We start from the raw sequence: 18,301 nt of genomic DNA on the forward strand, positions 1-18,301 counted from the left end.
AGCCGCTACCCCTATTCTTAGTGTGTCACAGTTATTGCAATTGCATTACAAACCAGGACCTACATTATCTGTCTAATGGTAATGCTGTTTATTTTAGCTTTGTGCCCTATGTTTATTTATTTGTCACTTGCATTTTATAAACATTTCTATACATTTCTATCTTCCATTGCAAATTTAGGGAGAATAATGAAAAGGAAATGACAAAAATCCTTACTGCTTTTAAAACAAAATCAATAAATCATGAATTAATGTTTTATTGATACCATTATTTAATGTTTTAATGATACATTATTATGTTCAGGTGACAGGTCAAGTTCAATAGGAATCTGCTATAGTAAACCATTTTTTCATTTCATTTCAGGCCTGGAGGTCTTATCACTATATAATCATTATTTCCATAGTTTGCGCTGCTATTGGTTTAATTGACACTCTTTTTTATTTAAGCCTATCCATATTGACTTGTTGCATACATATGCATTATGGGGAAAAGAAGCCAGATGAAATTTACATATGCATTGTGCCAGATAGTTAAGAATGGGGGTCAATTGTGAACAGAAAAATTGGAAGTGGAGTAATGCATCTTTTAATACACAAAATGTTTTTTTTTTCCATGAGGAGAGCAGATAGGTGCATTCCAATTCTGCTTTTTGATGTCCGTTTTTGCAGCCACTTTGCACAACATTTTTCAAGCAGGTGGCCTGGGACAAAATTATGTATTATGGAAACGGTTTTATGTAAGCAAGTGTAAGATTTTTTGCCAATAAATGCACTTAGATGGAGTAAATTGCATTTTACTGAGAGTAGTGATTGAGGTTCAATTTTGTGTGACTAGGCTTTGCAGATATTCAACAAAATAGGATCACCTCCACAAATGGTTACTGTCTACCCATTGATATTGATTAGCAAACCACTAACCATAATCTTGTTTTATATGCAGAATCAAATATATTCCTGCAGCTGGTCTGCATTCTTCACGTAATGCCTTAGTCCGTCTGTCTTGTTGCATCCAAAGGAACAAAAATGTGATCCTCTAGCAATTAACCTAATTTTGCCATGATAACACTTTGCTTATGACCGTAAAAACAGCAAAGATAGTTGATTATTATAACAAAAGAAAAAAATAAAAAAAAATTGTGATCAAAGAACAAAGCAGCAAAATATAAAATATACATTGCAACAGAGCCCTTTTCTAGATGTAATATATACAGTACATGTTCTCCCAATCAGTACAGATGATGTAACTGATTGGCTATTAACTGCTCATTTCAGTGAAACTTGTGACAATCACAGAGATGAAATGCAAAGACAGATGATGCTGCCTTGAATTAGTCAAATTGAAATAACAATTTAAAATATTATATTCAATGAACAAAGCACTTAAGATAATATTAGAAGATGTATGCCTTTCAATGTTTTTAATATATAATTGTTGGTGCATAAATTACTTTAAATTATTATCATATTCCTAAGGTTTCTATAAATATTTTATATGAAATTATAAAATGAGATGAAGTATGTCTTCTTAAGAGTGTTAGCTGCAGACATTAAATTGTTTGCAAAGATCCTAGCCTTAAGGCTCAACATGGTTCTGCCCAATCTGATTGATTCAGACCAGGTGGGTTTTATACCTAATAGACAGGCATCCGATAATACCCATAGGGTTATCCACATCATCCACTATGTTAAAAAATGCAAAATTCCGTTGGTCGTTTTAGCTGAGACCATGTTAAACCGAATTTCCTGGCCATTTATGTTTTCCACTTTGGAATCATATGGGTTTCAGGACGCATTTTTATGAGCCATTCATGTTCTATACTCTACCTCCACCTAGGCAAAATTCTGATCTGTTTAATCTACTCAATGGGATTAGGTAAGGGTGCCCCTTGTCCCTGCTAATCTTTGCCCAATGTATAGAACCCCTGGCTGCTAAAACTAGACCTAATCACAATTTTGCTCTTTGCTGATGACGTACTTCTCACACTGTCTAATCCACATAGATCTATACTAAATTTATTAGAAATTAAGTACTATGGATCCCTCTCCGTATATAAAATTAACGACACCAACTCTGAAGCTCTGACACTCAATGTTCCAGATAGAGACTGGGATTGACTGAAATCCTCATTTAAATTTCAGTGGCATCCAAAGACACTTCGGTACCTTTCTATTACTAAAATTTGCTCCCGATTATATCAATTTAATTATTTACCTCTGACTAATAAAATCTACCAGAACATTGCTAAATGGAAAACCCTGTATATCTCATGGACAGAGAGGGTAAATTCCATTAAAATGAATATACTTCCATGACGGCTTTATCTTTTTCAGACCCTTTGGTTCATGTGCCCCTCTCCACCCTACTGGTGTTTCAGTGAATTTCTAATAGATTCACATAGAGAGGGAAAAACCCAGAATCAGCAGAGCGATACTGGCCAAATCTAGGAAAATGGGTGGTCTTTGCATCCTTTTAACTAAGCATATACTAACCCTGCAGATAACTTCACTCTCTCTATGTGGGACAGAGTGAATGCTCAATTTAATTTGGCTCCCTATCCTTCCCCTTTTTTCCCTATCTGGAAACACCCATTTATTTTCCCTGACATTAAGATATAATAGCCGAACCACGGAAGTCTAAGAACTTTGATAGATGTACACATATCGTTGGGTGAATTTGCCTTTACTTCATTTGTGCATATACAGGACAAATACTACCTTTCTCTCACGCTTCACTTTGAATAGCTATAAATTTGCAGCTTTATTCAATCATGGACATGTTCAAAGACCCCCCCCTTTAGAAGGAAACTGTATCTACTCAGTTGGATGTAAAGGCAAACTCTCCATGATATACCATTCGATACTTACTACTGACACCCCCCATTGGAGCCCCATGAGGTAGCCTGGGAAAGAGAACTGCCGATCTCCTTGGACAACAAGAGATGGTCCATCATCATGGAGATTTTAGCTAAGGCCTCTATAAATGTGAGTATTAAGGAAAGCTCATATAAGATTTACACACATTGTTATATTGTGCCAAAATTGATTTTTTTGCATCTATCCCCTCACTTCTAACAGATCCTGGAGAGAATGTAGTGATACTGGCACATACTTGTGGGAGTGCCCCAGGATTCAGCAGTTCTGGGCTATAACTATAGAGGTGATCAAGTTTATTACTGAGATTCAGATACCGAGGGATTTCTTGATACTTCTAGTCAATATCCTCATCCATTCCCTGGGCAAATTCAAATACAAATTAATAATAAATATATGCCAGGCCTCCAAATTCTTAATTACTAGAAATTGGAAACAGCCTCTTGCCTCCATCCGAACAGCACTACTGAATATGATAGGACATATAAACGCTATCGAATATATCAATGGACTTCCAACACTACTTTTCTTTTCAAATTGGGAACCCTGGATTAATTTCACTAACTCATGCACCCTAGGCTTGGAGTAAAACAGAGTGCATGGGCCTCCCAATTATTTTTCCGCCCTTTCCTTCCCACCACCATTTTTTCTTCCCCATTAACTTTCCCTTGAATATAATTAAAAATAAAAAACACTGTATTTTAGTTTCACTTTTTTTCTTCCGTTTCTCATTGCAATATATGATACTGTTTTGTATGTCACCGCTTTGTTATATGACATATAGATCTATAGTCTTATGCGATATCTGCCTCACAGCATTGGGGTCATGAGTTCAATTACCAAACATGGCTTTATCTGTGTGGAGTTTGTATGTTCTCCCTGTGTTTGCGTGGGTTTCCTCTGGGTGCTCGGTTTATCTCCCACACTCAAACAACAGACTGTGAAGTTAATTGGCTGTTATCAAATTGACCCTAGTGTGTGTTTGTGTTTGTGTGTGTGTGTGTGTTTTTATTTGTTACAAAATTCAGACTGTAGGTTCCAATGGGACAGGGACTGATGTGAGTTTGTTCTCTGTATAGCGCTGCGTAATTAGTGGCACTATATAAATAGCTGCTGATGATGATCTGTTCACCTGAATGTATTTGTTATGTGCTGTAATGTGGCTATTACTTATGCTTTATATATTTATTTTTGAGCCTTTATATTTTTGATGCAGTCCAAAAAAAGCAGTTTTAAAAAAAATTCTAGTTGCAATACAACGACCAGGAATTTTCCAAAATTGATTGGGGAAAACACGCAAAACACCCAAAAGCTCAAATTGACATGGAAAGTGTAGCTGTAAAATCTTATGTACAGCTCTGCCTGAAACTATATGTGCGATTTTAAGGCATAATCATAACCTATTACCTAAATTTTAGAATGCATCAGCTCACAAATAGATGGTATAGTTCAAATTATTTGGCACTTACTTTGATACAATAATCTTTTTGACCTGGGTAGGTCATTTATCAGGTATCAGTTCTACGGACAAAATATACAATACATAGATTAATTTTGTATGCATAAAGGCTTTTTAAATGCACAGCCCAAATCTAGGTGCACAAACACTTTCTTTGACAATAGCAAAATGTCATGAAGTCTGGAATCGTCTAGATAAAAAACATAAAATATTGCCATTTTACACATTTAAAAAGATTCCGTGAATGCCTAATAAATCAGGAAAACTTCCACTGCTTGCAGGTCATGGTTACGAAATAAAAGCAAATTCTGAATTTCACTTTGTTTGATAATTGGGTAGCTTACTAAGAATATTTTACCTTCCAGAATACCCCAGCTTACTCATCAAACTGCTTAAAAATTGCTCCAACCATATATTGCACTACTACATTAATCAGTGCATCTGTCCATAAAAATGAATGTTGCATGAACATTGGTGAAAGAATCCACATTTTTTTAGGTTTACAAATTAATTCTATAGCCAACAGTCACAGATTCTTATAAAAAAAAGATTGGTGAACCAGTGAATATTAGTGGTAAGAACCAAATTGTTTTTCTCAGGCGATATAAGAGATATGATTTACAGCTATATCATACTAACCATCTCTCCCGGAATGTCCGGGAGACTCCCGCATTTCGCGAGGGTCTCACAGACTCCTGGGAGAGTGTGGCAATCTCCCGGATCTGCCCACTTCCTAGTGAAGTGGGCAGAATTGGGTCCAAAATGCCGCGATTCACCGGGAATCGCAGCGTTTGGCCAAAATGATGCAATTTTTGGAGTCCCTCCCCCTGCATGCCCACCTTCTACAGCAGGCTCCCGGATCATACTTGCCATAAGCTGGCAAGTAAGAGCTATATAGGTATGTCCACCTTTTATTTATCTGTTTACATAGAGTAACAATGGTTCGAAGGTTTTGAAGTAAGTTTAAAAACAAATTGAAATGTATTTGTATCCAAAAGTAAAATATTCTATATGTGGAGTCCATTCTGCCAAAATGATGTCCTCTTCTAATTAATATGGTAAGCCAACAATTTTTAAGTGTTTTCAAAACATTAACCACAACATACATAGTGCTAACATTACAGCTGTGATTCTACTGTTGTATAACAACTATGCTAAACTGCCTGGCATAAGACATTGTCCTGTGGTGTCATTACTAGACTAGGCTTCTATACTGTTGTGCACGTACATTATCAAGGTGGTGAGTTTTGAGAAATAATACACTGTTTGCTTTGACATAGCAGTGCAGTTGAAAATATGCACTCTGTCTCAATGTACTCATCTAATAGCTTAAGGTGGGTCAAGCAAGCAGTATATTGCAAGATAACAGGAAAAGTTCAAATAATGTGTAGCCAGGACTCAGTAGGCTATGCTTTGAATTTATTTACTTTTTGGAAGGGTGAAAAAAAAACATGATTATGCAAATGAGTCTGGGCCAATAGCCAATTTCATTGCTCTTCAAGATGTGAACATGTGAGCATAATTTTGCGTTGTATGCAAAAGCAGGTCCACTGGAACAAAATGAAAAGCTAGTTAGCAATACAGCGTCTAGTCATAAATTACTCCCACTGACTATTATATTACTCCCCCCGGAATATTAGGAAATATAATGTTGCTATTGTAACCATGTGATAACTAGTCTATCAATTTACTGATAAGAGAAATCTACAACCCATCCTTTACCATTATCTAACCAATTTCAGTTCTGATTGCTGTCAGAGCAGAGTGAGAGTTTGTGGTCCAAGTGTCAAGCTCATCAAATTCCCAGCTTTATTCAAAGCAAGTCTGACACCTTGACAGCTCCAGTAATTTACATATAATATCATATCTGTCAAGTAGTTATTGCATACATAAAACATTAGTCTAACATATTCGAAACATGTCATAATAGGAAATGTTTTTACTGTATATAGCTGTATTTGTATTTCACATTAATATTTTTATACACTAAATGAGTTCTTTACATTTATGTTTATATGAATTCACAATAAAACATTCTATATGACATTTATTTCTTTGTCATTGACGAGTGATATGAATAAAGTTGTTTGTTGAGCGTGTAACACTCCTGCTTCATAAACCTATCAAATCACTGAGTAGATCTACTGACAAACGTATTTGTCATGCCTCTAAACTGTTGATATCAAGAGAATGTGAGAATATACCCCCCCTCCAAACACACACACACACAGACACACACACACACACACACACACACATCAGAACAGCACTTTTGAACAAGATATGGCATATACATCCTCTATGGAACATATTACTGGAATACTCAACAACACATTGCCCAATTTTCATGCTATATGAAAACACTGGTTTCATTTTGACAATTTCTCTGCACCAGTTTTGGAATAATGTGGGCTCCTCCAGTGTTCCTCCTCCCTTTACCTCTAACCCACCCATTTTTTTCACCTTTGTTTTTCCTCCCTCACTTCCTCCCAAACCCTTCCTTCATTTTCATTAAAAAGTCCCTGTGTTGTGATTACTAACTTGGTTATTGCTTCTCATATTAATGACTAGTATTTTACTAATGTTCTCTAATAGTTGTATACTATGACAGTATTATAAGTTCATTTTGGTATATATGCTATCTATTATCTTGCTCTATCAATAACACATTATCTTTTTTTTGTCGCAATACTTTTTTGTGTATTTGATGCAGTTTAAAAATAAAAAAAGTTTCTAAAAAAAAGTGTATATGACCGTAAATCTCCCTAGTCAGTTGCTGATGCTTCCCATTGATCTTCTGCTTTTGGCATGCTTTTCCAGCAAGGGAATTGCTGGGAACACTTTAGACAAATAAGACAATTCCAAATACAACCATGTAAGAACTGTAAAAGAGACAGAATGTAGTACCACCAAATACTGTGCTCAGAAAACAAAAGCAGCAAATAATAGCAAAGAGCCATCTAGAGGAGTGAACTCACAATGGGTCTTTCAATTACTGGACTACATAGCAATGTTATCAGGGGCAACATCTATGATCATATGTACTTCCCACCTACTTTTATGATGTCATTATGTTGCAGCTAAAATTTGTATCGTCTTTCCATCTATATACCCATGTGTGGGTTTTTTTGTGGTGATAATTACTTGTGGAATGATTATAGTTATCTTATATTTTTAATTTACATATTCTTTACATTTCTACTATATTCCACATTCATGTATTTTGTTTTCTGTACTTGTTCTGTGGTTTTGGTGTGGTTTTATGTGTATTTTATTATAAGCATATTGGAGGAGAATCACCTACTAGTTAATTAAGACTGAAAGTAGGGATTTTTGAGCATTCCCTATGCAGGTCAGAAACAATTAAAAACAAATATATAAAAGTCATAATTAATATTTTATTGTTAGTCAAGAATTAAACAAAAAGCACACACATTAATAAAAAAAAATAGCGTAATTTTAAGAAAACGCATTCCTATCTGCATCACTGACATACTTTATATTTATTTTACTAGGTCTTATCCGATTACAAGAACTAATTAAGGCTCCTTCTCGGTACAACTTGAGACTCAAAATCCGTCAGCTACCTATTGACACAAAGGATGCCAAACCACTGCTAAAAGAGATGAAGAGAGGCAAGGAGTTCCATGTCATCTTTGATTGTAGCCATGACATGGCAGCAGGGATACTAAAACAGGTAATCTGAACATTGTATAGTAATGTAATGCTACGCAGATCTGAGTCATTGGTTTGCAGTGCCCAATATATTAGAACAGAACTGCTCTGCTCAGATTGCAGGATTTAAACACAGGGACCAATGGTGTTATTGAATGATTTGAGGCATTCACAGTTATTTTATTATTTGAGTTTTTCAAGCTGTTTAGCAGGATTTGAGATGATGTTTCTTGTTTACGTTGAAGGGAAAAAAACATTGAAACATAACTTCATAAGACCATGGCCTTATTTGTGTGAAGTTTGTATGTTCTCTCTGTGTTTGTGTGGGTTTCCTCCGGGTGCTCCGGTTTCCTCACACACTCCGAAAACATACTGGTAGATTAATTGGCTACTATTAAATTGCCCTTAGACTCTCTCTGTCTGTGTGTGTGTAGGCTAAGGGATTTAGATTGTAAGCTCCATTTTTCTTCTGAGGGGCTTTGTAGTGTTACAAAATGAATGAGTTCTTTGTACAGCGCTGCACAATTAGTGGCGCTATATAAATAAATAAATAGATGATGATGATGACTCTTCAGTGGAGATGTATGATAAAACTGAATAGTGCATTTTGCATTCATATTCAGGAAGCCTTGATATAAAATACTTTTAGTTTCCAGGAAACATTCTATAGCATTGCAGAAACATTAGTGATCACATACTTTTCAGATTATTAGCATATTCTCTAAAGAGGATTTATAATCTGTAAAGGAGCAACACTTTAGTTCTCAATAGGTTATGATTATGGGCACGAGTTGGCTGGGCTCGTGGACAGAGGGGCTTATGCTCCTTGGGCCAGTTCTATAGTGGGCTACCATGGTTTGGGCCACTGTGCAACATCCATTTATTTTCCTTTAAAATGTTCCTCATAGGCTGCTGAGTCGAGTCTTGCCCTTGGGGATAAAGTTTGCGAACCCTCCCCTGGTTATAGAGCAAAATTCTCAGGTCCTATAAGAACATTAATTATAAATATCTGGACCAATATATCCTCACATTATATTTTTTCTCACTCCTTTATTGACTTATTGTATGTAGCTAACTGTTTTTTAGCCTAAGTGGTATACCCAGCCATGTTTACATTTTTAGATGTCTGCTAGTAAGTTTGTGTATTACTGCAAAGCATGCATGCATGTATGTATGTATGTATGATTCAATGCACATGTCATTGCTTACAAATTACATGGCAGACTATGATTAGTCAAGCTTTCCCTTGTCTATGTAATAAAAAAAATATGTCAGTGTTGCAAATCTCTCTTGCTAAGGCAAATGAGTCCAGAACCTAGAGCAATTCAGATGAGGATGATTGTCAAAAGCAAATCACTTACAAGAGCTAAGATGCTAAAATATGTCTTGATAAATAAATGTGTACGGTGGATGGGTAGTGTATGCAGAATTTTTAATTGCTTGTAAAATTATTTTATGTTTGCTTATTGATTTGTAGCACTCTGCAAAGATGTTGTGAAATTAATGCAAGTCTTGAACTGCCATACGCTTTAAATTCATATTTACACTATTACAGTCCTTAAAATCCCCTGGAATGTTGTAAATATCTAAAACTATTTACTTACAAAAAATACTCAGGCTATTGTGAAAATGTATTGCTTAAAGCTATCCAGTATGCATTATTTATAAAGTTATTAATATTGCAGTAGTCTAGCAGTAAGCAACCTTTCATTTAATTTTATTGTCAGCTAAAAGAAGTTGTCAGTGGCAGAGCTATTTTTTATTTGAAATTGTTAAATTTTTTGCTAACATTTTCTTTTACTTTACAGCTTTTGACTTAAAGGAACAAACTGTTGTTTCATTCTTCATCGTCTTCTTTCTTTTGATACGTAACCATAGCTGTTTAGTATTACTATAGAGTGACTTAGGGGTCACCTTTACAATTTTTAATATAAAATTAATGTCTAGTTATAGCCTTGAACTGGTGCCTTTTTGTATTAAGTATCCCTAGTGGCGAAGTCCTGGTGTCTCTTTAATAATAGACTTTATCTAAGGGCATCTCCCATCATTACAATGAATTGCAAATCAAAAATCCCAGCTTGCCATTATTTGGCAGTGGGGGCTTTTAAATGTGCTACCTGGAGGTAAAGGCTGTAATGAGTTAGTGTCATGTCATTGCAGTGCTTTCCTTCACAAGATAGCCTTTTTTAACTTAATTTGATCATCTGATATAATTCATAAACACAGGCACACACAAAAAAATAACCTTACACTGTATTAACTAATGTATTTATTATATGTCAAATACAAATTGCAAAATAAATAATTCAATTTATCGTTACTTTCAAAGCATGTTTTATTATTCATCTTCCAGGCATTGGCAATGGGAATGATGACAGAATATTACCACTATATTTTTACAACTCTGGTAAGTAAAAAATGTTTAAGAATTGGTCACTACCTCATGTAACCTTTTTATTTTATTTAAGTCTCTACTGGATAAATGGAAGCTGCAAATATGTACACTGGCAATGCTTCACCTTCTCCAATCTTTATATATTTCACTAATAAATCTATCATCTGTATAAGGCATACACCTACCATCTTTCCTTGTTACCATTTCCAACTTCAAGCTAACTGACTGTTTCTGGAGTTTATCTATTCTCTGGACTGATGTATATCAGTTTAACTCTTTAAGGCTGCATGTGGTTTATACTTATAAGCCAAGACCTATTTTCATTGTTTTCACTGGATTTGCCAGAAATTACATTTAATTTTCTAAATCTAACCATGCAAATATTACATGCATTTTCCTAGACCTGGAGGGGTTTCTTTTTGGTAAGAAAATAAAAAAAGATATGTTCTTATGTCCATTGTCTATTGTAAGCATCACAAATTGCACAGCAAATACACTTCCAGAATTCTTCCCAAGATCGTTCTTTTACACATAGAACAGTCCCAGTAAATTGCCCTGAATATATTTGCTAATTCTACCAGGTATAGGTATACCATATACTTTTACTTTAATTAGGACCGATTTTAGACAAGATGGAGCATGGGGAAGAGAACAAGGTTGGGATTCACTATGAGAAATAAACTCAGCATGAGCTGTATAGAAAAATTCTTAAATACTATGGGTTACAGACACCATCATGATGTCAATACACAGCCCTATGCAAATAATGCATACAGCCTTCTACCATATACACACTCCTGCCCAAGATATATAGTCCTACAGCTACAATATACAGCCATGGGACCTGAGTATCATCCTCATGTCCACCTCAGTGCAAAGCTGAAGAATTAGCAGTCTTGCCAATGTTCACTATATACATGCCCAACTTATCAGCTTAATGCCCACCACAATCTGCTGCTAACCATATGCTATGAAGCTCTGTGCCTAGCCTATCAGCCTCTTGGCCTTCTCAGTCCCATATCCATTACCAGGGCCACCTTAACAACATTATGGGCCCCCGGGCAAAGCAGTGCAGCGGGGCCCCTACCTCTATATATGTGTATTATATATATATATATATATATATATATATATATATAAAATATATATATATGTATATATATATATATATATATATATATATATATATATATATATAATATATATATATATATATGTATATATATATATATATATATATATATATATATATATATCTATAGAGATAGATATAGATATATTTGCAGGATTTTTTTTTATTTTTTTTTTCAGGATTATTTATTTTACTTAAGAGCCCTGTCTATGGGGCCCCCTTGCCTATGGGGCCCCCGGGCACCTGCCCATCGTGCCCAATGGAAAAGATGGCAATGTCCATTACATACAGTCATGTGCCAAGCTTATCTTGTGGCTTATGGTCGCATACAGCCTTGTTCTTTTTTATGTTGGTAATCAGTGGATACCCCTGAAAATACATTATTCTCTCTATATAATTAACATCTACCCTAGCAGCAAGAGCTGAAAAATTGAATCCAAGTTTGGCAATAAGGCCACTGATCATCCAAAGCTGCCTGTTAGTTGTTAATGATGGTTCTCAGTGCCCCATCATTTGCAACCTATGGATGTAGTAAAGTAAAAGAGCAATGGGACCTGTCATTAACAATTACAGAACTACAGCTATGTGTGCTAACCCTAGAAATAAGCAGCAAAGCAAAAGGGAGGACAGAAGTTGTTGGCCCCCAAGCAGGTTTGGGCCTTGGGCAGTTGACCTACCGTTGCCCACAAAAAGGCAGGTCCTGCTTTTAATTAAGTGGTTTGAGCTAAGGGTAGAACTAAGGGTATATTTTTTATTTTAAATTGTCTCAAACATTTCACTTTCTTGCTCTTATACACAAATCACTGCTAAGTATTTTCAAAAGTATTTTATTTTCATGTTTTGTCAGAGATTTCAGAGAGATTAATTTATATAGCATTTTTAAGCATTTAGTAAACTTCATGCTTATGGATAGAAATATCCCTGTCCTACTGTACAAAGCACTTGCAGTCTTCCATTCCTCACATTTTCCTTTAAACTATAAGCTCTTATAAGCACGGTTGTAGTGCAGGGGAATGTGTCATGAAGAGATAGGCTTCTTTTATTTGGGCCCATTTATAAATGTTTCACTGGTGATTCTCATGTTTTTAATAAATAGGTGTGTAGAAAATTACATTTATTTAAAGTTATTTGAAACCCATCTTCAACATGTTTATCGCACTCCTTCTCTAGTACTACTAGTTATGTTTTTCCTATGTATTTTGTTTAATCAGCAATATAATTCTGTATGCAGTAATCCAAGAATTAATTCAAATTATGGCCATGTAAAGTATTTAATGAAGCCCAATGAAGTATATAAAATATACCTGACCAATTGACCCTGTAAATGAAATAAATCTATGTTAATATATTAATCCGCACCTCTAGCACACTATATAATAAACCTATGAATATTGTATTTGTATTTGCATTTGACTAAAAACATGGTCATGAATTCATTAAGGTTATGTTTTCCAAACTCTACACATCAAGGTGTCAAAGCAGTATTATAATGTATGAGCACTTGCATTGTGTGCAATTAAGTTAGAATAAAGAAGAGTTTAGGATTAAGGAAGAGTTAAGTGTTTTCTGCTGTGTACATATTCACTGCCAGGATGCAACTAAAATGTTGCTCTTCCCACTACTTAAACAATCATGTGTACAAGTGCTGTGCCAAACCTCCCAACATTGCTCTGCATCAGTGCCGTAACTAGACATTTTAGTGCCCTGGGCGAGACAGGGCACCGGCGCCCCCCATCTAAGTGGGAGTGACATTTGACAAGAGGGTGTGGCCAACCTAATGTGGGGGTGTGGCTAGCCCTTTACTGAAAGAATCCTTTTACACATATTTGCAAATGCATTTTATATATATATATATATATATATATATATATATATATATATATATATATTACACCGATATATATTATATTAAACTGATAATGCTGCCCAATTTGGCTATACATTGATTATGAGTGCAAATTCAGAGCTAGGGGCAATCACAGATTTAAAAGTGTTACTATTTTACTATGGAAGATTTTATCCCTGCTTTTTGAAAGGGTTCTCCCCCTAAATCTAAAAATAACAACTAATTTGGCTTGATTTATTCAGTCCCATGGATGGCCAGAAGGGGTGGGAATATAAATTAGTGTTGAAGCAGAGCAAAGAGTCAGGCTTACAAAAGTAAGTTTAATTTGCAATACTGATGGCAGGAATATGAGAAGACACAAGCTGCTGAGTAGTAGGCATGACTTTGGTGTACATACATATTATTTAACTTTAGGTGGTGATCCCCTTTAATATCTGACCAAATCAGAGCACTACACTAGTGTTGCTGTCTTATAAATACATATATTTTTAAAATAAATCTCTAGTTGTGAAACTAGTAGCAGCATATACAGGTAAAGGGCATTACAATCTGAAACCTCCGCTACACCTAGGCATTGGCATAATGGGGTTCAGAGCTGGGCGTACATCCTTTTGCTTAGAGTAAATTATCCAAATTTGACCCTAAAAAGCATACACTTAAGTACAGGTGCAGATTTGGAACTTTTGGTACTTTCGCCTCCTTACACTTGAGATGAGGGACAGTTATGGAAGGGGAGTGCAAACGCAAATACTTTATGGACGTGTCTAAGTAAAGAACTCTCATACATTACATGTATCATTAGGCATAAGTGCTTCTTAGCTATAAATCTGTACCTAGAAGAATAATTTACCCCCCCGATACACAACAATTTGTCATGACAGTGCAATTCCCTGTGTGCATTATTTGAGAGCAGGCATACATAACCTGTCCATTGTCTTCTTTATAAATTAAGGACTTTCCTTTTCAATTAACAAACATGTAAAGCTGATGTTGAACAAATACATTTCAAATGAAAATGCTGCCTGCAAATCATGAAAGTAGCAGCTAACACCCATAAAAACCTGCGTTCCACTGACATGAAATATTATGCCTTTATTCCTAATTAAAATCTAGTTTGCTAACGAGGTAGGCAATCATTTCTATGATGCAGGGCTAGCTTTGTTTAATATATCATGTTCTTTTCAGGAAAACTAGTGGTTGTTTTGTTAATTTGATGTGAGCTCTACAAGAACAATTTACAAAATGCAAGAAAAGCAACCACCTTGATGCACCACACTCAACTGGAAAAAAACACTTCACTTCATTAGGTATATTGAAAAAATCCAAATTGTGGCACAGATAAACAGAAAATATTATTACATCCCAATAATACCAGACCAAATATATAGAAAATAAGCTGTGTCCTGAAAAAAATGGTGCAACCAGAACATAACTTATTTGTCTGCAACAAATGTTGGATAACTAAATTTGAAATCCTAATTAATAATTATTATTAAATGTTAGGTGGTACAGGACAAATCTCTACACAAAAATATCAAATTAAGGTTGAGTTGGAGTAGAGCAGAATAATTGGGGAAGAGCATGTCCTAGATCAACTTTACATTTCAGTGTACAAATAAGCTATCAAGTGCTTGTGTGCTACATAAAAAAACAGACAGTATATAACTTATGAGCAAAGCAATAAACTAATTTGCACCCCTTGCTCTGTAACATGTTTTTTTTCCAGGAGAAAACATACTCATTTTTTGCCTTACTTTCCTTATTGATTTAGACCCATAAAGTTTAGTTATTGAATGAATGAGAGCGAATAAATAAAATAAGATATAAAGGTACATAGAATGAATATGAGAATAGTATAAAACAATCAAAAAGTAGCCATATCTGGAAAAGTGTCCCTAAACCACTATAGTACAAAATATGAAACTATTGCATAAATTTGAGCTGAGAGATAATATAATGTATAACAAAACATAGCCTGCATACCAAAATTGCATTGGTCTGCCAAAATGCACCAGAAAAGTACAATATAAACAATATTTTGTGGGAAAGCACCATGCAAGGAGCAATTTGCATGCAAAGAACCTGAGATGTATTTTACCCTAAGGCTTCATTAGGGAGATGTGTTGTCTCACAAGCCATATAAACAGAATTATTGGCATAAAACATAAAATTGAAAATGGGACTAAATCATACATTTCCATTCCAAAATGTAACAATTTATATCTGAGTGCTCAGATATTTTGTAGATTAGACTAGCCTGACAAGAAGTAAGTAATAACAGGGAAGAGTTCTGAAAACTGGTGCAAAGGAAAACAAAATTAACGGTCCAGATGTTGTAATCATAAGTCTGGAAATCATCATGTAATAAATCAAAAATACCCAACACAAAGCCAAGTCAATGCCCCTTGTGTTGTGATGTTCTTCCTTATTGCATTACTTTGTTTAACAGTTATGGGTATATTTACTAAACTGTGGGTTTGAAAAAGTGGAGATGTTGCCTACAGCAACCAATCATTTTCTAGTAACCATTTATTTAGTACATTATACAAAATGACAGCTAGAATCAGATTGGATGCTATAGGCAACATCTCCACTTTTTCAAACCCCCAGCTTAGTAAATATACCACTTACAGTTTTCCAAATAAGTGACAGGCTCGCACAGTTGTGACTTTGTACTTTATCTGAGCACATGCATAAAGGCGACATAAAACTTCCTTACATCAACACTATTGAAAATCAGCTAAGGAACATTATAATGTAAAGATTAGTTTAAATAAGGTTAAGTTAAGCCTAAAATACAGTAATACCTCAAAAATCTGGCATCAAGTAGCTAGAATAGGTACATGCATGAATTTGTAAAATTTTGTGAAATGTGATTTGTGTTCTTTTTTATGGTTAATGCATTTATGTACTTTACTTTTAGGACCTATTTGCATTGGATGTGGAACCATATAGGTATAGTGGTGTGAACATGACTGGATTTCGAATCTTGAATATAGAAAACAGCCAAGTTTTATCTATAATTGAAAAATGGTCTATGGAAAGGTTGCAAGCACCCCCCAAACCTGATTCAGGATTGTTGGATGGGTTTATGACGGTAAGGCTTCTAAATTAAAACTATGTGATAACATGTTATAACATATGATGTATATGTCAAGACTAGTCTGAAAAATTACAAATCGAAATCACCAATATTATTCTTTTATTTACAATGCTACAATCTGGGTACCAAATTATTATGCGGCAATAGTACAGATGTGGTCAACATCACTGGCACACCTGAGTTATAAGTGTATCATGTAAAATATCTCCTGAAAGAAAATAATGTTGTGAAACAGCTTTGGTCTATAGACACTCATGTTTGGCACAGAAGAGCATAAAACAATAACAATTTTAAAAAGCAATAGTAGGAAAAACTATAAAAACTGAAAGATTACCTTGTCTTTTGACCTATTAAAATCAATTTGAAAACAAAAGAGCTAGATTAGACTCAAGTGTGCTAAAATAGAAATTAGAGTCACCTGTTATAAATTGCCAATGCTCACGTGACTTTAATTAACCAATGAACAATAAATAGCTTAAAGGTTTAAAAAGGCCACTTTTTATTTCCTGTAACTTTGTCACAATGGTGAAGACAAGTGAGCTGTCTGAGAGCATCACAAGTGCTACTATCACCAAACACAAGACCTGTAAAGGGTACAAGGCCATCTCCAAACACTTTGGCATCCCTGTATCACCAGTGTACAATGTTATAAAGAACTTTGCCACTCAAGGAACTGTGAAGAACCTCCCTGGAATGAAGTATTTGAAGGTGTTGGTGCAAACTGTGGAAAATCACCATGTAAATAATCCAAAGAGCTAAAGGCAGACCTGGAACAATCTGAATAGTTTAATCCTGTACCATACATTGCACGCTAAACCAAGAAGGGCTTTGTGGGCAAAGGCCAAGGAGACACCACTGCTGAAAATAGACATAAAAAGGAAAGTCAGGTCAAATGTTCTGTGGAAGATGAAACCAAAACAGAGGTATTTTGGCAAAGCAGACCAGTGATTTGTTAATGAAGCTTTTAAGGAGGTGAACACCCTTCCTACATTTAAATATGTTGTGGGGCTGCTTTGCTGCTTCTGGCACTGAAGGCCTTGCCTGTGTTTAAGGAATCATCAATCAGAGCATTACCAAGGCATTTTGGAATGAATTGTGCTACTCAGTGTAAGAATATGGGTTTTCCAGCATGATAAAGACCCTTTACAAGGCAGCGCCGCTTTAAATTTAAACGCCGAAGACGCCGAACTCGCGGGTGTTGAAGAACCCGGAGCTTAATACATTTGCCCCCATGTGTACTAGTTTTCACCAGACATAATTATTAGTTTGCCTTGTTTTTTTGTTTATACCACTGATGTCACAGACATTAACATTATCATCATCATCATCATCATCATTATTTATTTTTATAGCGCCAGCAAGTTCTGTAGCACTTTACAATTGGAACAGGCAGGCTCTTCCCACATGTTTATTGTAATAAGCTATTAATATCTATCTTTATTTGACTATTAGAATCCACTGGTAACTCACAAATGTGGTCCACTCTAGAGAAATGCAACAAAATGTCTTTCCTATAAATGGTATAAACCATTATCACTAATGTACACCCATTATTAAATGGTTTAAATTTTGTTGACTGGTCATTAACTAGGCTTGTGCATAGTTTCTAACATTTTAAGATTTTTTTACATTTTTTATTTATGTTGATTAGATAGCATAAACTTAGAGTGTGGTAATCGGTTAGTATAATGATTTCACTACACATGACATCCACTATGTGCCCAGAGACAGTCCAGGTTTTAAAGATTTTTCTCTGGAAATGTTTGTCCTTGACAATAGCACTGATTTTAATATTTAGCATTTGCACAGTAATAATTTATCAC

The 18,301-nt window shown here is 35.1% G+C and overlaps 1 protein-coding gene across 3 annotated transcripts in view; it reads left to right on the forward strand.

The window, feature by feature from the left end:
• GRIK2 (glutamate ionotropic receptor kainate type subunit 2) overlaps positions 1-18,301 on the forward strand; it is a 519,986-nt gene that overhangs the window by 257,460 nt on the left and 244,225 nt on the right. For all 3 annotated transcript variants that reach the window (XM_075202839.1, XM_075202838.1, XM_075202840.1), the window contains 3 exons: positions 7,843-8,024; positions 10,356-10,409; positions 16,299-16,472. In XM_075202839.1, the coding sequence (XP_075058940.1) occupies positions 7,843-8,024; positions 10,356-10,409; positions 16,299-16,472 (410 nt within the window). The remainder of the gene's footprint in view (positions 1-7,842; positions 8,025-10,355; positions 10,410-16,298; positions 16,473-18,301) is intronic.

This window comes from Mixophyes fleayi, chromosome 3, assembly GCF_038048845.1.
Source record: "Mixophyes fleayi isolate aMixFle1 chromosome 3, aMixFle1.hap1, whole genome shotgun sequence".
NCBI lineage: Eukaryota > Metazoa > Chordata > Amphibia > Anura > Limnodynastidae > Mixophyes > Mixophyes fleayi.